This window comes from Sorex fumeus, unplaced genomic scaffold (genome assembly GCF_029834395.1).
Source record: "Sorex fumeus unplaced genomic scaffold, SorFum_2.1 ptg000011l, whole genome shotgun sequence".
NCBI classification, from domain to species: Eukaryota; Metazoa; Chordata; class Mammalia; order Eulipotyphla; family Soricidae; genus Sorex; species Sorex fumeus.
The window spans coordinates 4,125,042-4,146,870 of record NW_026606068.1 but is presented as its reverse complement, the minus strand read 5'-3'; the positions used below and the strand labels follow the sequence as shown (position 1 = coordinate 4,146,870).

Here is a 21,829-nt window from a genome sequence, read left to right as displayed (position 1 = left end):
CGGGGGAATGGAGAGGAAGAGAGAGAGAGTCACGCATCCAAAGGAAACGCGGGCTTCTCCGAGGGTGGAGAGAGCGCCAAGTGGGCTCTCGAGCTGGTTCTTATAGATCCTTCTGACTCGGAATGTTCTGGAATCTCCTTGGGGCTGGGTCGCTGGAGACAACCGGATTGAAAGGGGGTTCTCGGAAAGGAGGAATTTCATGGGGAGGTGTCCCATATCTTCAGGATGTGGGGATGGTCTTATCAAGTCCTTATTCTCTGTCTCCACAGGGTGGGTCGGTCCTAGAATTCTTCTTCTATGAGACTTTGTTTCATTGCAGAGAGCCTTTCCCTTTCTAGCTGCCTACATCACAAGGACCCGGACCTGAGCAGCTCTGCGCTGGCGTCGAGGGCCTGACACCGAGGCAGTAAGAGCACTGACCCCCATCCCGCGCCCCCGCCCCCGCTCCCCACGGACTCGGGGCGACTGTGGGTCACCCCCAATGCCATCGCCAGGGTCTGGGCACACAAGCTGCCCCTGGGGCGGCGTCTGCCCGCGGCTCCCGCTCCAGCCGGGTGCAGCAGAGGTCAGGGCTGTGCCCGCAAAACCCAGCCCGGCGGCAGCTGCAGCGGGGACGCAGGCCCCCACGGCAGGGAGGCGAAGACCCCGGCCGCTGTCTGGCGGGAAACACCGCCGCCCCCGCCTCTCCCTGCCCTGGTACCGGCCGGATCCTGGTGCCCGGCTCCGGGTCCGGGTCCGACCCCGCGCCACTCGCGCCTCCCGCTCAACCCGCAGCCCGGGCGCCGCTCCGTGACGTCCACGGTGCGCCACCAGGTCCTAGCACCGCCCCGGCCACGCCCACCGGGCTAGAACCCAATCGGGAGCGCCGGAGGGGCCTAGCGCCCGCCTCCGGCCACGCCTACGAACCACGGAGCCAATCGGAAGCCTCAGAGGCGGCCTGAGGCGGGACTAAGGACGGGGCGGACCCTGCTTCGGCGCCCGGGACTGCGCGGACCTCAGCAGGCTGCAGCCGCGCTCTCGGCCCCGGTCCCTCGATTTCTGGTGGCAGCGGGCCTGCAGGGGGCCGAAGACGGCAGCTCTGGTCTTCCTTATCCGATCTCTGCCGACCTTCCTCTCCAGGGCACTGCCCTCACTTTCGGAGGTGCGGCTAGGGCCAGGGGAGGGCGCAGGTGGGACTCAGGACAGCGACTTCTGCGGCCAGCTCTGCCGCCCCATCCCCAGGCTCGGCCGCCCAACAGAAAGCGAATCCGCCGGCTCCAGGGCGGGGACAGTGAGGGACCCACCGCCACCCGGAACCGTGAACCTCCCGGGCGGAGAACCGCTTGCTTTCCAACACGCGCATCGTAACAAGCAGATCTGGCGCGTGGGACCAGGGGATCAGTTCGCAGATTATCTAAATCCTCAAAGTGCTCGCGATAATCGCTACCCTTGTGCCCGCTTTGCGGATGAGTAAAAGAGGCTCAGAACGGGTCCCTGGGCTCCACGAGCCATACAGCTAGTGGGGGAGGGGCGGGCAGAGGGGTTTCCCGCCACCTCTGGAGGCCCCCCCGGACTCCGGGAAATGATTTTCATTTTTTTCATTTCATCATCCTGTTATTCGTCGATTGCCTCGAGCAGGCCCCAGTAACGTCTCTTTCATCCTACCCCTGAGATTATATTCAAGGCTCTTTAGGAGAAAGAGACCCATCATTGTTACTGGTATTTGGCATATTTGGTACACCACGGGGAGTTTGCCAGACTCTGCCCTGTGGGCAGGCTACATTCGATAGCCTGCAAGTTTGTCCAAAGTAGGAATGAGACAATAAGATGTCATAAAAAAAAGTTCTGATAAGATGTCGCGCGGCCGCGACTCAGAGACTATAAAATCCAGATCCTGGAACCGGGAAATGATATTAAGTATAATATTAAAATCGTGCCTAGCGTGGAATGAGCGCCTACTGCCTGTCAAAGCACTGATTTTTTTTTTGCTTTTTTGGGTCACACCCAGCGATGCACAGGGCTTACTCCTGGCTCTGCACTCAGGAGTTACTCCTGGCGGTGTTCAGGGGACCATACGGGATGCTGGGAATTGAACCCGGGTTGGCCGCGTGCAAGGCAAACGCCCTACCCGCTGTGCTATCTCTCCAGACCCGCAGCTTTTTTTTATATTAAAAAAATTAATTTAAAAAGTCTTTTTAAGTTTTAAAAGATTTTGGTCCACACCTGGCGATGCTCATGGCTGGGCGCCGGGGACCCATTGGGATGCCGGGGATGGCACCCGGGTGGGCCGCGTGGAGGCCGGCTGTGCCACCACTCTGACCCCCTCTCCACAGGAGGCCACGGCCATGGCGGTGGAGAACATCAACCAGCTGCCGGAGAACATCCTGCTGGAGGTGTTCACGCACGTGCCAGCCCGCCAGCTGCTGCTGTGCTGCCGCCTGGTCTGCAGCCTCTGGCGCGACCTCATCGACTTGGTGACCCTCTGGAAGCGCAAGTGCTTGCAGGACGGCTATGTCGTCCAGGAGGGGGACCAGCCCGTGACTGACTGGAAGGTCTTCTACTTCCTGTGCGCCCTCCAGCGGAATCTCCTCAGCAACCCATGCGCTGAAGGTGAGGTCCCGGTGGCGGCGGCTGTCCTCTCCCGGACACCTGGAATGTTCCCCTGCCGCCTGTCACCTCCTCCTTCCTCCCGTCCAAGTTCCGAGCCCTGCCCCGGCCCCACCAGTGTTCCCCCATCTCTGTTGCCTCATCCTGAAGCTCTTTCCATCAGCCAAAACTTGTTTTGGGGGTCACACCTGGTGATGCTCAGGGCTTACTGTTGGCTCTGCGCTCGGGACTTATGATCCTGGGAACCAGACGGGGTTTCGGGATCAAACCCGGTTTGGTGTGTGCAGGCAAAGGTCTTCCCCGCTGTACTGTCACTCTGGTCCCAGAACCACTGTACCAATCTCGTTCCTTTTCCCTGGGCCACACATTTCTTATTCCAGGAACCTGAAGGATGGTATCTGCCACTGGGCCTCCCTCGCCCATGGCCACCGTCCCTTAGCTGTCCTCTTTCCTAATTCCTACGGGGTTCTCAGGACCTGGTGACGTAATTAGGGCTGGCCCTGTTTTCAGAGGCACTAACGTGTTCCGTGAAAGCCTTACACGAAGACCCAGGACCGCAGCACCTGCGCGGACTGGTCCTGCCCACTCAGTGGCCCCACAGTGGCCGCCCTTCTCCTGTGGACACCGCCCAGCGTGCCTTTCCCAGCAGCCTGGCCACGCCCCGATCTCCCGGAGCTTCTGCTGGGCACTTGGCAGGCTCCTGAGTTTCTCTGATCCCTCTGGTTCTGGGGAGGTGGGGGGTGTGGGGGGGGCTGCAGGGGTGTGGATGAAGAGTCTAGACCTCCTGGGGAATATAAAGGGACTCCTAGTTCAGGGGGCAAAGGAGTCACTTGGAAAAGGTCTCCTGATGAATGTTCTAGAAAGGCCTGTTTCCTAAGGACTGACTTCTGTCCCTTTATGGTTTGGGGGCTACCCCCGTGGCGGTGCTCAGGGGTTGCTCCCAGCAGAGCTGGGGGGCTGTATGCAGCGCCATGATTGACCCCCCAGTCTCCCAGACACAAAGCCTGTACTCAGCCCCGTGAGCCACCGGAAATGGGTCTCTCAGCCTGCTGGGCAGGGGAACCTGGGGCCCCGTTGCCATCAGAGGCTGGTCCTCCCATCCTGGGGTGCAGCAGCCAAGGAAGAGTAGCCGCCCCCTGAGCGTGGACGCCCGCACCCACCCGGGGCTCTCAGGCCTGCATCTCCCAATCTCATGGGCCCGGGGAAGGGGCATTGGGAGGCCTGACCGCTGGAAGGAGGAACTTCTGCCCTTCTAGTTCAAGTTCAGCGCTGCAGCCGGGGGGTAGGAGTGTTCCCGGGGCCGGTTGGGCGAGGCACCTGGACTGACCAGCTGGTGTCCCTAGAGGGGCTGGCATCCTGGAAGATCGACGAGAATGGGGGCGACGAGTGGAAGGTGGAGACAATGCCCGGAGACTATGTGAAAGAATTTCCCAACGACCAAGTCAAGAAGTACTTTGCCACGTCGTATGAGTATGACACACAGGGCCCAGTGCGCCCTTGATGAGAGGGGGGCGGGTCAGGCCAGAGGGAGGGGCCCCCAACCCCACGAGGGGGGGGGCGGGGGAAGGGGGGCGCCGGCAGACACTGCTGCCTGGTGCAGGAGTCACCCCGGGGGCTGGGGGCAGGAGGGGGGGGCAGGGGAAGGGGGGCGCCGGCAGACACTGCTGCCTGGTGCAGGAGTCACCCCGGGAGCTGGGGGCAGGCAGCCCCTGCCGGAAGGGAGCTGCAACAGCACTGTCCCCTGAGGGCTCTGAACTGGAGGGATGAGTCAGCTCAGTGGTCACTTCCTGCAGATGGGAACCAGCAACTGGGCGGGGTCAGGGGTCACAGGCCTGCAGGGTCCGTGGGGGAGGGGGGTAAGAGGAGGGAGTAATGCCAGCCACCCGGTCTCCCCTTCCCCCTATCCAGGTTGTGCCTCAAGTCACAGCTGGTGGACCTCATAGCCGAGGGCTACTGGGAGGAGCTGCTGGACCAGTACCGGCCAGACATCGTGGTGAAGGACTGGTAATGGGCACCCGCAGGGCCCCCAGGCGTGCAGGTGGGGAGGCCATCGGCCATCGCCTGGCAGAGATCCCCCCCCACACGCCTCCCAGCCACTTCCCTGCCCCTGGCTTCAGCCACCCACCCCCTCCCCAGCCGATCCCAGTGCCAGTCCCTTCACCCGGACGCTCTCTGGTGCCACGGTGCCCAGAGGCGGCCCTTGTCGCCCTCTCTGTGGGCGCAGCCCTGAGAGCCCGCACCCCGCCTCAGGTTTGCGGCCCGCGGCGACTGCGGCTGCATCTACCGCCTACGCGTGCACCTGACCTCGGCCGACTACATCACCCTGGCCTCCTTCGAGCCCCCGCCCATCACCATCCCGCAGTGGAACGATTCCAAGTGGACAGAGGTAAGCTCCCCGCCCGGCCGGCCCCCTCGGCAGCCCCAGCTCTCCTGCCTGGAACCTTGGGCAGGGCGTGGAGCTGTCCCCTTCAGTCTGTCCCCTCCCCAGGCTTCATGGTCGGTCATTTCCCCGCACCCCCGGCCCCCAGGTCTCACACACCTTCTCGGATTACCCGCCCGGTGTGCGCCACGTTCTCTTCCAGCACGGGGGACAGGACACCCTGTTCTGGGCAGGCTGGTATGGGGCCCGCATGACCAACAGCAGTGTCACCGTCAGCCCCAGGAAGGCCCTGCGCCAGGCCTCGGAGGGCACTGCCCACCCTGTTTAAGCTGCACAGACCGGCCGGATGTCCTGTCCTCAAGCAGCTCTTGGTCCTGTCCCCACGGAGGGCCTTGCCGTGGCAAGCCAGTGCTCCTTGGTGCCCTGTTGCCCTTTGTACTGATGTTTTTCTGCAATAAACATTTTCACTGGAAACTGCCTGGGCTGGAGGCTCGGGGGTCACCCTGTCCCTGCCGCTCCGCCACTGGCTCAGCCCATGGGGCCCTTTATTGAAACAACTCACAACACAGTATCCGAGACAGGCAGTGTTGGCCGGCCAGACCCCTGGAGGCCAGAAAACCAAGGCCCCAGCGCCCTTCACAGCCTTCCTGGAGGAATTCCTCCATGCAAGGACCCGGACCTGAGCAGCTCTGCGCTGGTGTCCAGGGCCTGACACAGAGGCAGTAAGAGCACTTGGAATCGGGGCCCCGCAGCCCTGCCCCAGGCAGGGGCCCCAAAGTCCGAGAGATGCGGTGTCAGTGGGGAGCAGGCCCCCTCAGCTGCTCTTCTGAGCTCGTTCTTCCACGTAGAGCTGCATCTGAGGGATAGGAACAGACGCACGCACGGATGCAGGGGCGCGGAACAGCCGTGCAGGGCAGGGGGCAGGGAGGAGAAAGGAGGGACTGGACACGGCCTGGCCTGGCCCCTCATTATCTGACCGAGACTCACCTTCAGGATGTCTGATGTCATGGTTTTCAGGGGGATCAGCCGGGGGTCATGCATGTGCACGTCCTGCTCGTCGGCCAGGATCCAGGGGAAGTCCTGAGAAGGGGACCCGGGTCAGGGCGCAGCAGGGGACTGGGCCGGGCGGGTACCCGAGGGACTCAAGAAGCCCAGGTGCCTCTTTGGAAACTGGGAGGTCAGGACCCCCGTCCCCGACCACCAAAACCTCTCAGAGCCAAGTGCACAGATGGAGCGAGACAAGTGTGCGGTCGTTTGTGTGTGTGTGTGGGGGGGCAGGCAGGAGGGAGCACTGCTACCAGCACAGAACCCCAAGACCACTCCTCAGGCTCCCCGCGGCCCCCGGCCCACGCAGAGCCCCGAGACCACCCCGAGGGCCCCGTGGCCCAGCCCAGCCGCTCACCTTGATGACTTGGATTTTCTCCATGTTCCGGGCGGCTGCTTCTCTCGTGTGCACCAAGACCGTGAATGTGCACCCTGAGAGGCAGGGTGGGGTGAAGGCTGGACACCCCCCACCTGCCCCCTCCCACCCCCTAGCCAGCCTCTCAGCCCTACAGCGGAGACAATAAACCAGGGGCATGGCCGGGAAGGGCCGGAGGGCCCCGTGGGCTAAGCAAGGCTCTTCATGCAGGAGGCCTGAGTTCTCTCCCGGGCACCACATGGTCCACCCCAAAAGCTGGGAGTATCCCCAACCCCCTTCCCCAGCCGCACTGTCGGGTGTGGCCCAAAAGCAACAGAGCCGACAGAGAGCCTGGTGAAGTCAAGGGAGGCTTCCTGGAGGCCGCAGGCTCTCAGAGAACAAAAGGGCAGGAAGGAAAAGATAGAGCCTGGTGCAGCCAAACCGTCCTGAGAACAGACCAAACCACGGAAGCCCCGGGCTGCCTGGGAGCACACCTGGGGGGTTGTGGTCCAGGACGGCATCACACACGCTGATCTTCAGGATGAAGGCGCGGAGCAGCTGTTCCACGTGCGACAGCAGGGAGTCTGCGCTGGGAAGGGGAGGGGGCTCCCATCACGGGGGGCCTCAGCCCCTCCCCCCCAGCTCAGCCCCTGAAGTGTCCTCAGGGCCTGGCCTGACTCTCCTGGAGCACTGGTGGGGGGGAGCACCCTGGGTGATGCTGAGGCATAGATAGTTGCCTCGAAGACCCAGAACCAGGGCCCAGCCCAGCCCTACTCACACCCGGGACCCATGCCAGGCTGCCAAGCCTGGGCAAGCGGGGTCCAACTCGGGCGCCCTGACTCACCCCAGGAAGGGGAACAGTTACCCTGCCCCTGCCCCTCCCACTGGACACCTGACCAGGAAGCCCTTGGTGCCTGTGGAGGCTGGGACCAGCCCCCCATGGCGGGTGGGGGTCTCAGAGCTGCTAACAGGCTTCAGCTAAGGGGACACTGTGCCAAAAGCCCACCCGCTGGCACGGAATGGGGGGGAGGGAGTGGGGGAAGGGCACAGGGGGCCGAGGCAGCTCACTTGATGGACAGCAGGGGAGGCTGGGTGATCTCGAAGACGAATTTCTCCACTGGGCGGTGCTCTTTGTCCAGAATCACCACCACCACCTTCTCCACGTCGTTCTGCAGCGAGACCCGGGAGAGCGCACGCTCAGGACTCCAGCGGGTTCCCAGGGAGGACGGGGGCTGACACAGAGCACCAAGTACACCCCGCAGGGCCCCCGCGGCCCCTGGCCCACAAAGATGGATGTGGAAACTGGGACTGAAGTGAGGGTGGGGGGCACCCAGAAGTCTCTGAGGCAGGACCCTGTCTCCGAGAGAAGGCCGACTCCACTAGCCAGGGTGGATTCCGGCCCCCACACACCCGACGTGCCCACTTGCTCAGCAGTCAATGCCGGCCTAGTGTGCAGAGAACGGGCTGCTGGGGACATTGTGTGGTAAAGGACGATGGGGATCCGGGGGCCAGGGGCCAGGGGGCTGGGAGCTGGGCGGTGCTGGGGGGCTGAGGGGCCAGGAGGTTGGCAGGGGTCAGAGGGCGGTGGGTCAGAGGACAGGGGGTAGGCATCTGGAGGATCAGAGGGCCAGAGGGCAGGGGGTGGGGGCCCTGAAGATCAGGGGGGTCGGAGGCAGGGGTGGTGGTCTGGAGGGTTAGCAGCAGGGGTGGGGTCTAGAGGGTTGGAGGGCAGGGGTGGGGGTCCGGAGGGTCGGAGCCTCACCTTCTCCAGGAGAGGTTTGACGCAGTGCAGCGTGTCCTGGATGTACTGGTTCAGCTCCGGGTGGCAGGACATCTGTACGTACACAGCCATGATGACCAGTGGGGTCCCCAGGAAAAGATGATTCTTTGTCCCCTTGCCCTGTGCTCCCTCTAGCACCCGCTGCAGCCAGAAGGGCTGATGGTTTGGGCCTTACCTGCAGGTGGTCTGAGACATCTCGTGAGCATCAGGCAAAAAGGGACAGGAGGAGGGGCCTTCGCTCACTTTTCCAGCTGCCCTCTCCCCAAACTTGTTTCAAGAACTTTTTAAAATGGTCCAGAGAGAGTGCAAAGGTTAAGACACTTGCTGGCCCCCAGCCCACAGGGTGTGAACCATGGCACTGAATGATACGGTCCCCGTGCACCAGACAGGAGTGACCCTGAGCACCGCCAGGAGCAATCCCATGCAGACAGTGGCCCCCAAACACCACCAAGTGTGGTCGAAAAGCTAAATAAATAATTTGGATACAACCAGGGGTCCAGGGACTGGCCCAGTGGTAACGCCCATGCTAAAGCCCCCTCTGATCCCCAATGCCACGAAACATACATATATAACCATGCGCTGGGGCACTCTGAATCTGAGGGCTTGATGCCTTCATTTCTGCAAGGCGGTCCCAGCAGAGAAGGATGATGAGGGCCGTGGCCGCAAGGAGAGCCCACTGTCCACCAGGGCTGGGCCGCCCGTGAGAGCGAGCGTGGAGACGCACCCCTGCCCGTCGGGGCACTCACCTGGACCGGCACGTTATACTTCTTCCGCTTCTGGAAGATGCCCACCGGGTAGACCTCCCGCACGTAGAGGATGAGGTGCACGGCCACCTCCAGGAACTCGCAGAGCACGTCGGCCACCACTGCCGGGCAGAAGCGGGGGGCGCTGGGAACCCACCCGCCGTCCCTGGCCCTGCGCGTGCCCAGCCCCTCGGCCCGGCCCCCTAACCTTGGCCGAAGTTGAGGTCCTGTCGCGTCAGCGTGGTCATCCTTCCCGCCACCTGGGGGGGGGGAGGGGGACAGGCCTGAGGCCAGCTGCAGAGGCCCAGGCTACCCCAGGGATCACCGGACCGGAGCGCCCCCGTCACTGACCCCCATCCCGCGCCCCCGCCCCCGCTCCCCACGGACTCGGGGCGACTGGGGGTCACCCCCCATGCGATCGCCAGGGTCTGGGCACACAAGCTGCCCCTGGGGCGGCGTCTGCCCGCGGCTCCCGCTCCAGCCGGGTGCAGCAGAGGTCAGGGCTGTGCCCGCAAAACCCAGCCCGGCGGCAGCTGCAGCGGGGACGCAGGCCCCCACGGCAGGGAGGCGAAGACCCCGGCCGCTGTCTGGCGGGAAACACCGCCGCCCCCGCCTCTCCCTGCCCTGGTACCGGCCGGATCCTGGTGCCCGGCTCCGGGTCCGGGTCCGACCCCGCGCCACTCGCGCCTCCCGCTCAACCCGCAGCCCGGGCGCCGCTCCGTGACGTCCACGGTGCGCCACCAGGTCCTAGCACCGCCCTGGCCACGCCCACCGGGCTAGGACCCAATCGGGAGCGCCGGAGGGGCCTAGCGCCCGCCTCTGGCCACGCCTACGAACCACGGAGCCAATCGGAAGCCTCAGAGGCGGCCTGAGGCGGGACTAAGGACGGGGCGGACCCTGCTTCGGCGCCCGGGACTGCGCGGACCTCAGCAGGCTGCAGCCGCGCTCTCGGCCCCAGTCCCTCGATTTCTGGTGGCAGCGGGCCTGCAGGGGGCCGAAGACGGCAGCTCTGGTCTTCCTTATCCGATCTCTGCCGACTTTCCTCTCCAGGGCATTGCCCTCACTTTCGGAGGTGCGGCTAGGGCCAGGGGAGGGCGCAGGTGGGACTCAGGACAGCGACATCTGCGGCCAGCTCTGCCGCCCCATCCCCAGGCTCGGCCGCCCAACCGAAAGCGAATCCGCCGGCTCCAGGGCGGGGACAGTGAGGGACCCACCGCCACCCGGAACCCGTGAACCTCCCGGGCGGAGAAGCAGCTTTCCAACAATGAGATCTGGCGCATGGGACAAGGGGATCAATTCCTAGATTATCTAAATCCTCAAAGTGCTCGCGATAATCGCTACCCTTGTGCCCGTTTTGCCGATGAGTAAAAGAGGCTCAGAACGGGTCCCTGGGCTCCACGAGCCATACAGCTAGTGGGGGAGGGGCGGGCAGAGGGGTTTCCCGCCACCTCTGGAGGCCCCCCAGACTCCGGGAAATGATATTAAGTATAATATTAAAATCGTGACTAGCGTGGAATGAGCGCCTACTGCCTGTCAAAGCACTGTTTTGTTTTTTTTTTTGCTTTTTTGGGTCACACCTAGCGATGCACATGGGTTACCCCTGGCTCTGCACTCAGGAGTTACTCCTGGCGGTGCTCAGGGGACCATATGGAATGCTGGGAATCGAACCCGGGTTGGCCGTGTACAAGGCAAACGCCCTACCCGCTGTGCTATCGCTCCAGCCCCAAAGCACTGATTTTTTTTTATTATTTTTTGATCACTGTTTCTTTTGTTTGGTTTGGGGGCCACACCTGGCGATGCTCAGGAATTACTCCTATCTCTGCACTCAGGAATCAATCCTGGCAGTGCATGGGGAGCCTGTGGGATGCCAGAAATTGGACCTGGTGAGCCCCACGTAAGGCAAACGCTTACCCACCTACTATGACTCTGGCCCCACTATGGCTGTTTGACTCCACAGTCAGCCGTAAATCTTTTTCTTTTTGCTTTTTGGGTCATACCCAGCGATGCTCAGGGGTTACTCCTGGCTCATGCACTCAGGAATCACTCCTGGCGGTGCTCGGGGGACCATAAGGGATGCTGGGAATCGAACCCGGGTCAGCCATGTTGGCTGCGTGCAAGGCAAACGCCCTACCTGCTGTGCTATCGCTCCAGCCCCCATAATTCTGATGGGACCTGGAACTCCAGCATGTGTTAAACCCTACAATTAATCTTTCAGGCCTTAAGCACCGACTCTGATATTTCATCTTGGTTTTTGTTTTGTTGTTGTTCTGAGATGACCCCCCACCCTCCCACCCTGCATGCTGAGGGTTAGGGGTACTCCTTGCTCTGTGTTCTGGGATTCAGGTAGCCCCTCACACAAGGCAAGTGTTCCTTAACCCCGGCACCATCTCTTCAACCCAATCACTGGTTTTTGTTTGGGGGGCCATACCCTATAGTGTTCAGGGGTCTCTCCTGGTTCTGTGCTCAGAGATCATTCCTGGTGGGGTTAGGGGACATTCGGGATGTTGGGAATGGAACCCTGGTTGGCCACGTGCAAAGTAAGCACTCTGCCCATATGATGTCTCTCTAGCCCTATTTTTTTTTTTAATCTTAATATCCTCATTAACTCTGAAGCTAACTGCCTATTTAGTTATCATCCCACCTTACAGATAAAGGTAAAGGCCCTCCCGTTGTTCGTCGATTTGCTCGAGCGGGCCCAGTAACGTCTCCATTGGAGACTTTGTTGTTACTGTGTCTGGCATATCGAATACTCTCGGTAGCTTGCCGGGCTCTCCGAGAGGGGCGGAGGAATCGAACTCGGGTCGGCCATGTTGGCTGCGTGCAAGGCAAACGCCCTACCGCTGTGCTATGGCTCCAGCCCACACCTTACAGATGGTCAAACAAATTCAGAGTTGTTTCCTGGTTTGCAGCAATCACAGCTGGAATAGGCAACCATCTACCCTCTGAAATTCTGGCCCCAGGTTTCAGTAAATTTCTGTTTCTGGCGGTGGCAGTGTGGGGATTGAACCCAGCTCCTCATACAGGCAAGACAGGTGTTCTGTCCTGAGTTACAGGCACAGGCCCCACAATTCCTTTAGTTTGTAGGTGTCAGAACTAAGGCCACCAGCCAGAACAAGAGCAGAGAGGGTAAAGCACTTGCCCTGCACGGGGCCACCAGGTTCAATCCCTGGTACCCTATACTGTCCCTTGAGCACCATCAGGAGTGATCGTTGAGTAAACGTGTAACACTCTGAGCACTAAATTTAAAAAAATTAAGGTTGGAGAAGGTGTTCACAGATCTGAGTGGCGAATCCAGGGCCCTAGTCTCTCTTTGAGTCAAACACAAGAGCCCCTGAGAAGTCACAGTGGGGGTGGGAGTGGGGGTGGAGAGCAAAAGGAGAGGATTGTGCAGGCTGATAGCCTGTGTGGGGCACCGGAACTCACTTCACCCTAAACACCCTCAGTCCTGCAGGTTCCCTCTTCTGCTGGGGGGGCAGGGAGGGGTAGCACAACAATGCATTGCTCAAAAGCAGTGCGGCCTCAGAATCTGCATCCAAATTAAACTGTTAAACTCCCTCCTCCCCCTACCCCCACCCCCGTTCCTGGGAAGCTCCCAGCTCCCGACTGACTGGTGTGCAGCAGGACCCTTTTAGGTGCCTTTCACTTGACCCCAACGGTTCTGAAGCCCCCCGCCCAGGGCGAAAACCATCATCCCAAGCAACAGTGGGGTGCGCTGTTCCCAAGGAAAAGCTGCGTTTCCTAAAACTGCAGGGCCTTTTACTATCCTAAAATTGATAGTATAAGGGGCTGGAGTGACAGCACAGCCTTGCACGTGGCTGACCCGGGTTCGATTCCCAGCATCTCATAGGGTCCTCCAAGCACTATCAGGTGTGATTCCTGAGTGCATGAGCCAGAAGTAACCCCTGTGCATCGCTGGCTGTGACCCAAAAAGCAAAAAAAAAACCCAACAAAATGGATAGTACAGAAGGTAGGCAACTTGCCTGGCACTCAGCAGACCTCAAATTGGTTCCCAGCACACCATATGGTCACCCAAGCACCACCAGGAGTGATTACTAAGTGCAGAGCCAGGAGTAAGCCCTGAGTATCACCGGATGTGGCCCAATACCAAAGCCAAAATTCAATTAAAAATAAAATAAGCAAGTAAAAAAAAAGTGCAAGGCCTAAGTGGAAGGGCCGGATGATTTATTTTAGGAGCTGATGTACCTAGCAGGACATTTTGGGCCCAGTAACGTTCTCAGGACAAGGAAGGGGACGCTGTCCACGCCATCTCCTGGGGGACGATTTTCACACATACTTCAGCGAGCAGCTCACCGACTGGGAGCCATGCCCTGAAGCCATGCCTTCAGATCCAACCATGTGGCTGCTTTGGCCACCGGGGATAGTGGCAGAATGGTGGTGGGGGGGTATGAGGGGGAGAAGGCATTATTCTTCTGGTCCCTCTCTGGAGGCTGTTTCAGCCACTAATTTTTTCATGTGTGTGTGTGTGCGTTTTGGCTATATCCAGTAGGATGCGGTTCTTACTCTTGGCTCTGTGCTAGGGGATCACTCCTGGAGAGGCTCAGGGACCATATGAGGTGTCTTGGATAGAACCCGGATGGATGGCTGCTTGCAAGGCCACCGCCCTCCCCATTGTGCTATCATCGCTCAGACCCCTACAGCTGTTCTTTCATCTGTGACAGGAAATAGCTCTCTCAGTTTGGGCTAGGAGTGTGGAGAAACTCAGGGCCCAGTAATCCCTGTGGGGGCGGGGGGGGGGAAGGGGGAGGAGTGCTGGGGGGGATGTGTGCGTGAATCATTGCCAGTCTCCCAGTCTCCCTTCCATGGGCTTCTGGACCCAATCCCTACACCCGGCAAACAAGCAAGACTTTCAGAGAAAGCTCAGATGACATATGACCCAAAATTCACGCTTTCCCTGTGGAGAAACTGAGGTCCCGACGGTCTTTGATTCGGGGGTGCTCTGTCAACCTGTCAACTAGAAAGACTTCATTGGGAAAAATGTCTGGGTTCGGGCCTTTGGAATCAGAGCCAGCCACAAACAGGAAGGCGGCCGGGAGACAAATGGGGAGGGAGCAAGAGCGATCTGCCCTGTGACCCCCAAAGGCCTCCAGCTCCTCATTTGTGAAATGAACAGTCTGGACAGATGTTCCCCAAGCCTCTGGTGGCCCTGGGTTCCATGGGAGCAAAGACAAGGGAGCTGGGGCAGCCACAGACTCATCCGTCATCTTCCCGCACGGGCTCAGCGGCAGCTGGTTTTCATATCTTAATGGCATCAGCGTGATGGATGGGCAGGAGGTGGGGGCCCAGATTACATTCTGGGGTTCATTTATTACATTTCGGAATACCCATTGCTGGGAGACTGCTTGCAAAGTTATTTGCATATGCAGGAATAGGAAGGGAGCCGTGGGGAGGGAAGGCTGGGTGTCGAGGAGGGGAACAAGCTTATTTGCTGGTTACAGCAGGTACCTGAGGGTCTGGGATGAGGGTCTGGAAAGAGCAAAGAGATCACTCCTGGGAGACGGGTACATGGAAACAAGGAGCAACTAAGAGGCAGCAAACTCTTGTCAAGAAAGGCAAGGCCTGGGGCTGGAGCGATAGCACAGTGTGCAGGGCATTTGCCTTGCACACAGCACACCTGTGTTTGATCCCCGGCATCCCATAGGGTCCCCTGAGCACTACCAGGAGTGATTCCTGAGCGCAGAGCCAGGAGGAACCCCTGAGCATCACCAGTTACCTGGCACAAGGTCTCAGCAGGCTCTTTAGAACCAAGTCTAAGGGTTTGCGTGGCGAAATCTGTGAGCTCACCAAACCAACTCACATGAATGAATGTGAAGAGCCCAAAGCCCTTTGAAGACCCCTCGCCCATCCCCTGGCCTGATGCAGCCACAGCAGGAACCCTCCCTTCTCTAGGAATCCTGGAATAGCAAGCCAGGGGGTGTGTGTGTCTGGGGGGGGTGCAATATGAGCCACAGACAGGCTGGGACCATCCCGCTGATGCCCCCCCCATCCAGGACCCCCAGAGTCGGCGCAGACACTGCCCTAGGCATCCTTCCGGTCTAGTCCACACCCATCCGAGTTCTCCCTGAGTATGTCAATGAATGAGGAAGAATGAAGGATTGAAATGTTGAGAACGGGGGCCAGGAGATAACACAGTGGCACTTGCTTTGCACGTGGTGGACCCAGGTTTGGTCCCCGGCACTATATATATATATATATATATATATATATACACACACATATATATACACTATATATTACTTACTTTACTTTTAATATTCCAAGAGCTATGCTTGGAATATCACGATTCACTCAAATGAGAGATAGAATCCGGAGTTCTGATCTCCGTCAAAGCTCAAGAATCAGGGACGCTGTCTCATTTGCCAAAGCATCAAAAATCAGATGGGCTGGACACATAATGAGATTTATAGACAACCGCTGGACTAGAGCCATTACTGACTGGATTCCACTGGACGTCAAAAGATCGCATGGACGCCTACCTACAAGATGGTCAGACTTCTTCGTCAAGACCCTGAATGATCAGTTTGAGGCTCTGCATGTTCCTAGAACGAACAGATGCCACTGGGGTACGCTAGCACTCAACAGGGATGAATGGAGATGAATGGAGACATTACTGGCACCCACTCCAGTAAATCGATGAATAACGGGGGATCAAGTGATATATATATACATATACATATATATAGTCCCCTGAGCTCTGCTGGGAGTGATCCCTAAGCAAAAAAAACAGGAGAAAGCGCAAAGCACAGCAAGCTATGGCCTTAACACAAAACAATGAGGAGAGCAGAGCAGTGCTCTAGGGCTGGGTGAAGAGCAGCTGGGACAGGGGGCAGCGGGGCGCAGGGAAGCGCTGCTTCCACTGTCTTCTCTGGGTGTGGGCATTTGGGGGCCACACTCCATGGTGCTCAGGTTGTTCTGGCTCTGTGCTCGGCAGCGACCACCCCCAGGAAGTTCAAGGAGCCAGATGCACTTCCAGGGGTTGGAACCTGGATCAGCGCATGCGCAGCAGCGCGGCTGCGTCACTTCCGGCGCCCTTTCTCCTCCAGCCCCAGGAGCAGCGGGGTCAGAGCATAGGACGGCGCGGGGGTGGGGCGTTTGCCTGGCACGCAGCTGACCCGGGTTGGATCCTGGGCATCCCATGTGGTCCCTCGGGCACCGCCAGGTGTGATGCTCTCCTGGCTGGGATCCCCTGGGCTGCGAGCACTTTCTGTGGGCACCATCACCAAATGCACGTGAGCCTGAAACTCAGCCCTGGCGAGCACCACAACCACATTAGATGCTGTGGCTCATCCTGCAGTGCTCCCAGGGCAACCACTGCAGCCAGCATGCGCGGGAGGCAGGACTAGAGAGGAGGGTCCCCGGTGGTGAGCCCACCCTACCCGCAGGCATCAGCGCCTGGGGAGGGGGCGTGACTAAGCAGATGCGCCAGCCCCCCCTTGAGCCCCTGGACCAAACCTGTATGACCGTCGTCACAGCAACACAACCAATGAGGGAGAGGGGCAAGAGAAGAGTTTATTTATTTATTTATGATTTACTTATTTTATTTTATATTTACTTCTTCGTCAAGACCCTGAATGATCGGCTTGAGGCTCTGCATGTTCCTAGAACGAACAGATGCCATTGGGCTACGCTAGCACGCAACAGGGATGAATGGAGACGTTACTGGCACCTGCTCCAGTAAATCAATGAATAACGGGGGATCAAGTGATCAAGTGATACTTATTTTGGTTTTGGGGCCACACTCCCGGCTCTGCACTCAGGATGCTGGGGATCAAACCCAGGTTGGCTTCATGCAAGACAAACGCCCTCCCGCCGTACTATCTTTCCAGTCTCAGAAAAGTTTGTTTAGAAGGAAAAATAAAACGTTATATGTATCACTGTCATCCTGTTGATCATCGATTTCCTCGAGCAGGCACCAGTAACGTCTCGTCCTAGCCCTAAGATTTTAGAAAGTGCCACATTTGAGGCTCTTTCAGGGGTCAGGAGAATGAGACCCATCATCGTTACTGGTTTTTGGCATAATGAATACGCAACGGGGCGTTTGCCAGACTCTGCTGTGGGGACAGGATACTTTTAGTAGCCTGCCTGGTTCTCCAGAGTAAAGTAAAGTAAAGTAAAGTAAAGGCCCTCCCGTTGTTCATCGATTTGCTTGAGTGGGCCCAGTAGCATCTCCATTGGAGATTTTGTTGTTACTGTGTTTGGCATATCAAATACTCTCGGTAGCTTGCCGGGCTCTCCGAGAGGGGCGGAGGAATCGAACTCGGGTCGGCCGTGTTGGCTGCGTGCAAGGCAAATGCCCTACCGCTGTGCTATCTCCAGAGTAAGAACTAGATAATGTATACATGCACGGCAGAGCCTGGCAAGCTCCCCGTGGCATATTGGATATGCCAAACACAGTGACAACAAGTCTCACAATGTTACTGGGGCCGCTCGAGCAAATCAATGAACAACGGGAGGACAGTGACAGTATATACACTTACATACACATGCTCATACATGTCTTGCACTGGGTGCCTGTGTGTACATATACATGCTTATACATGTCATGTGCTGTGTGCCTGTGTATAACTACTCATACATGCTTATGTGTGTTGCTTACTGGGTTTCTTATATGTGTTTATGAGCATGTATATGTATACACACACACACACACATATATATATATATATATATAAAATGGTTGTTTTTACATGGATACTAAGCTCAGCATGCTCTTTTTTTTTATTTTGTTAGGGGGGCTGCACCCAGTGGTACTCAGGGCTGACTCTTGGTTCTTCGCTCTGGGATCACTCCTGGTGGGGCTTGGGGGACCCTATGGGGTATCAGGGATTGAACACTAGGTTGGCCCCATGCAAGGCAAGTACCCTCCCTGCTATCCTATGGCTCCAGCCTCAGCGTGGACTCTGGAAGCCTGAGAAGAAATTCCCTGGATGTGCAGTCATGCCCTCCAAACCCAGAGCATCCTGGGCTCCCCCTGCCCCCCACCCCCCCATCACCATTCCTCCCCCAGCCCACCCAGGCCTCGGCTTCCACTGCCATTGCAAGGACCATTGCCTGAGCAGGGGCTGTACCTCTGAGCCGCTTCCAAACCTTCAACGGGGCAGAGCCCTTCCTCCTCCTACCCCTCCCTTCCCCAATGCCCCCTCACCCCCCAGCCAAACCGCTCCTGTGCAGGTCCTGTGCTCCTTACTGCTACGAGGCCCTTGTGCCTTAACCCAGACTGGAACACCGGTCGCTGTGAAGCCGTGGCATTTCCGGGCCCTCTGAGGGCTCCTGGACCCCATAGGAAGCACCTTCCACCCAGCTCCAGCGGCCACTGTTATTCTACTGTAGATGCAGTGACCGTGGTTATTGCATTTATTTTATTTTTGATTTTTGGGTCACACCTGGCGATCCACAGGGGTTACTCCTGGCTCTGCACTCAGGAATTACTCCTGGCGGTGCTCGGGGGACCATATGGGATGCTGGGAATCGAACCCGGGTCGGCCGCGTGCAAGGCAAAAGCCCTACCCGCTGTCCAATTGCTCCAGCCTCCATGGTTGTTATATTCTTAACGTTCAGGGCCACACATGGCGCTGCTCCTGGTTCTGTGCTCAGGGATCATTCCTGGCCATGCTTGGTGACCATTCACGGCGCTGGGGATCAAACCAGGTTGACAGTAAGGAAGGCAAGGACCTGACCTTCTAGACTAGCTCTCTGCCTCAGGCTGCTACTAATAAATTAACATGTATGTATGTGTGTGGGGAAGGACATTAAAACTACACTGTTTGAAAAGCTAGTAACTTGCTTTTAGCTTCTGTGCCATGCCCAGAGGTGCTTGGGGGCCTTACAGTGCCAGGAAGAAAACCTGGGGTTCCCATAGGCAGAGCAGATGTGCAGCTGTGGAAACCATCTCCAGGCCCACCTGCCTTCTCCTTCCTTCCTTCTTTCTTTTTTTCTTTTTCTTTTGACTTTTTTGGGTCACACCTGGTGATACTTAAGGGTTACTCCTAGCTCTCTGGCTCTGCACTCAGGAATTACTCCTGGCAGTGCTCAGGGGACCAGATGGGATGCCAGGGATTTAACCCCAGTTGGTCGCATCCAAGGCAAGACAACTTCCCCCTTCTCTCTCTCCCTCCCTCCCTCCCTCCCTCCCTCCCTCCCTCCCTCCCTTCCTTCCTCCCTTCCTTCCTTCTTTCCTTCCTTCTTACTTCTTCCTTCCTTCCTTCCTTCCTTCCTCCCTTCCTTCCATCCTCCCTCTCCTCCCTCACCTCCCTCCCCTCCCAACCCACTCCCCACCCCCCACCCCCCACCCCCGCTCTCTCCTCTGCTGGATTGAGCCCAGGGCCCACACATGTAAAGTCAAAAGCCAGAACTCTACCACTGAGCCCCCAGTCCAAGAGTGCCTTTATTGAGATATAATTCATAAACTGTAGCATTCACACTTTTTTATGGGGGAAGGGGCACTCCTGGTGATGCTCAGGGCTTATGCCTGGCTCTGTACTCAGGGATCACTCCTGGCAGGGTGCGGAGGACCCTGTAGGGTGTCAGGGGTTGAACCTGAGGTGGGCCGAGTGCAAGGCAAGAGGCTCCAGCCCCAGAATTCACACCTTTGAAAGGTGCAGCTGAACAGAGAGGCAGAGTGGCACCAAGCACCCCTCTCCAGCGCTAGAAACCCCCACACAAGGGCCATCATGCCTCATGCCCTGTCTCCTTCGTCCCTGTGCAAACAGTTCCTGCAGGCGTGGCCAGACAGCTTGGAGCCGACTGTTTCCAACCATCTCCCCTCGCCTCATGCTTCTGATTCACGGGGTGGCAGGCACTGACCTTTCACTGCGTTTTCCAGGTGGAATAATATCCGACTGCATGGACAGATCCCATTAGAATCACCTAGCGGTCCCTTGTTTCCACTGAGCTGTTTCTACTCCGACCACGTGACCCCCACATTTTACTCCGACGGGGAAACTGATGGGGAACCTGGGTGGAACCAGGAGTCCAGTCCCCTCCTAATGCCCACGCTGCCCCAAGCACCCCGCACCCCAGGAATCCCGGAGGTCCAGTCCATGCCAGAGCGGCAACCTTTGAACCCAGCCACCCACCTACTGCTTCCGGTTCTGGAAGGCCTGGCCAGGAAAATCACTCCCTAGTCCCAGACCCCGGCTCCCAGCGTCTCTTTCTCCCAGCACCCCTCCACCCGCTGGGCCCCAGTCCCACTCCTGTCCATGCTCCCCTTGCAGGACTCAGAGAACTTGCTAACCCTATGCCAGGCCTTGGTCCTGGGCCTCCAGAACCTCCCAGGCCTCATGCTCCACAAGCCAGTCCGGACCATGGCATCTGTGCCCCCGGGTTCCAGTCTTACTGCTTCCTCATTCACACCACGTCCCCACCTGCCCCTGGGGCTGGGCACTGCCCTTCCCGGCAGCAGGCTCACCCGCCTTTCCTGGACCAAGAATCTGCCTTAGCCCAGTGGCGTGTTCCGGACCCCAAGCTCCGGCATCCCCTGCATCCCTGCCTCCTCGTGGGTGTCCCCTTAGCCCACTCTGGTGGCACCCATCACCACTGCCTTGAGACAGAGTTGTGTCTGTATAGTCCGTCTCCAGAATGTCAAGTGCCAGACGGGGCGCCCAGGGCCGGCTTCGGTACAGACTGGGCCTCACCGTAGCCCCCACATTGGCCCGGAGAGAGGGGCCCATAGTAGGTGTCTGGTGGCTGGCACACCTCTCTGGGAATCTAACCCTTCTGTTCCCTCGCTGGTCCACCCAGGGGCCCACCAGGCAGCTAAAATCACCAGAAACCCGGGCAGTTTGTTTTTCCAGGATCAGGATCTGTCTGATACCCCTCCACCCTCCCCCAGTTAGGAGTCTTGGTGGGGAGCTGGCCTGACTGCAGAGGGGGCGCTCGTCCACCCCAAGCCATCCTCGTGGCGCTCAGGAGACCGAAGAAAACAGTCCAGGGAATGAATGAAAGAGGACGCCGGGCGGGGCGTGGGCCCCTCCGGGGCGCCGCCCACCGCTCTTTGATCGCGGCTGCGCCCGCGCCCCCAACCCCGGCCCCGCCGTGAGTTATGGGGGCCGGGGGACCCATCCCGCCGCATTCCCGGACTCCCGCGAGGTGATGGATGGGTCGGGGCCGGCCGCGGGCTTTGTCCCCGCGGGGGGCGCGGGGCCCGGCGGCCGCCGCCGCGGAGCCACTTCGGACGGGGCGTGGCGAGGGGACCGTGCGGCGCGCGCGAGTGCGGGGACGGGCCGGCTCCTCTTGGCCCGCAGGATGCGTGCGGGGGGCGGGGAGGACGCACAGGTGAGGCCGCGCGAACGCCCGGCTCTCACCTGCCGCCCCTGCTCTCTCCCACGACGCGGCGCGCCCCTCCTCGAGCCCGGCCCTCCGCGCTCCGAGCACTTTCCCGGGCTACAAAGGCCCCGCGGGGTCCCCGCCCGCCTCCCCCCGCACCCGGCTTTCCTCCCGTCGCGTCTGACAGCCTGGGCGGAATAATCCTTTGGGGGCCCCGCCGGCCCCTGCCCGTCCAGACGCGGCGGCAGCTGAGCGCTCGGCCACGATCTATTGTTGGGGTTCGCCAGGGACCCCCCTCCCCCGCGCCACGACCCTTTGTCGGCCGCTCCAGCTGCGCCACCGCTGCCGGCGCCCCGCCCGCCCCGTCCCTCGTGCCCCGGGCCGCGCCGCAGCGGCTCTTACGCACCGGGAGGAAGGGGCCCGCCTCGCCCGGTGCCCGCACGGTGGCCCCGCGGCGCCCGCCTTTGTCTGCCTCCTTTGTCTGCCCCGCGCCCCGGCGCCCGCGGCTGCGGCGAGGCCTCTGGGGAGCGGACCCTGAGCGCCGAGCGCAGCTGGCCGGGGCGCGCCGGCCAGGAGCGCGCGGGGCGCGGCGGGGCGGGGGGCGGGGGGCTGCCCCTCCGCGCGGGGACCCCCGCCCCGGCGCCCCCGCGCCCGCCCCT

The 21,829-nt window shown here is 59.7% G+C and overlaps 3 protein-coding genes across 4 annotated transcripts in view; 1 reads left to right on the top strand and 2 right to left on the bottom strand.

The window, feature by feature from the left end:
- The window catches only part of KIAA2013 (KIAA2013 ortholog), a 285,226-nt gene that overhangs the window by 108,494 nt on the left and 154,903 nt on the right, over positions 1 to 21,829 (bottom strand). The window lies entirely within an intron of this gene.
- On the top strand, positions 1,018 to 5,360 carry FBXO6 (F-box protein 6). Its single transcript, XM_056110945.1, has 6 exons — positions 1,018 to 1,141; positions 2,313 to 2,589; positions 3,930 to 4,056; positions 4,495 to 4,590; positions 4,837 to 4,972; positions 5,115 to 5,360. Exons 2-6 carry the CDS (start codon positions 2,325 to 2,327, stop codon positions 5,292 to 5,294), a joined length of 804 nt encoding a protein of 267 aa, XP_055966920.1. The 5' UTR covers positions 1,018 to 1,141; positions 2,313 to 2,324; the 3' UTR covers positions 5,295 to 5,360.
- Positions 5,501 to 21,675, bottom strand: MAD2L2 (mitotic arrest deficient 2 like 2). Of its 2 annotated transcripts, none has more exons than XM_056110948.1 (9): positions 21,577 to 21,675; positions 9,097 to 9,148; positions 8,892 to 9,010; positions 8,128 to 8,199; positions 7,434 to 7,534; positions 6,860 to 6,954; positions 6,369 to 6,442; positions 5,954 to 6,046; positions 5,501 to 5,822 (listed from the first exon to the last, which is right to left on the bottom strand). In XM_056110948.1, exons 2-9 carry the CDS (start codon positions 9,134 to 9,136, stop codon positions 5,781 to 5,783), a joined length of 636 nt encoding a protein of 211 aa, XP_055966923.1. In that variant the 5' UTR covers positions 9,137 to 9,148; positions 21,577 to 21,675; the 3' UTR covers positions 5,501 to 5,780. The 2 variants fall into 2 exon arrangements, with proteins under 2 accessions (XP_055966923.1, XP_055966922.1); XM_056110947.1 differs by lacking the exon at positions 21,577 to 21,675 and adding an exon at positions 9,520 to 9,649 and having other exon boundaries at positions 5,512 to 5,822.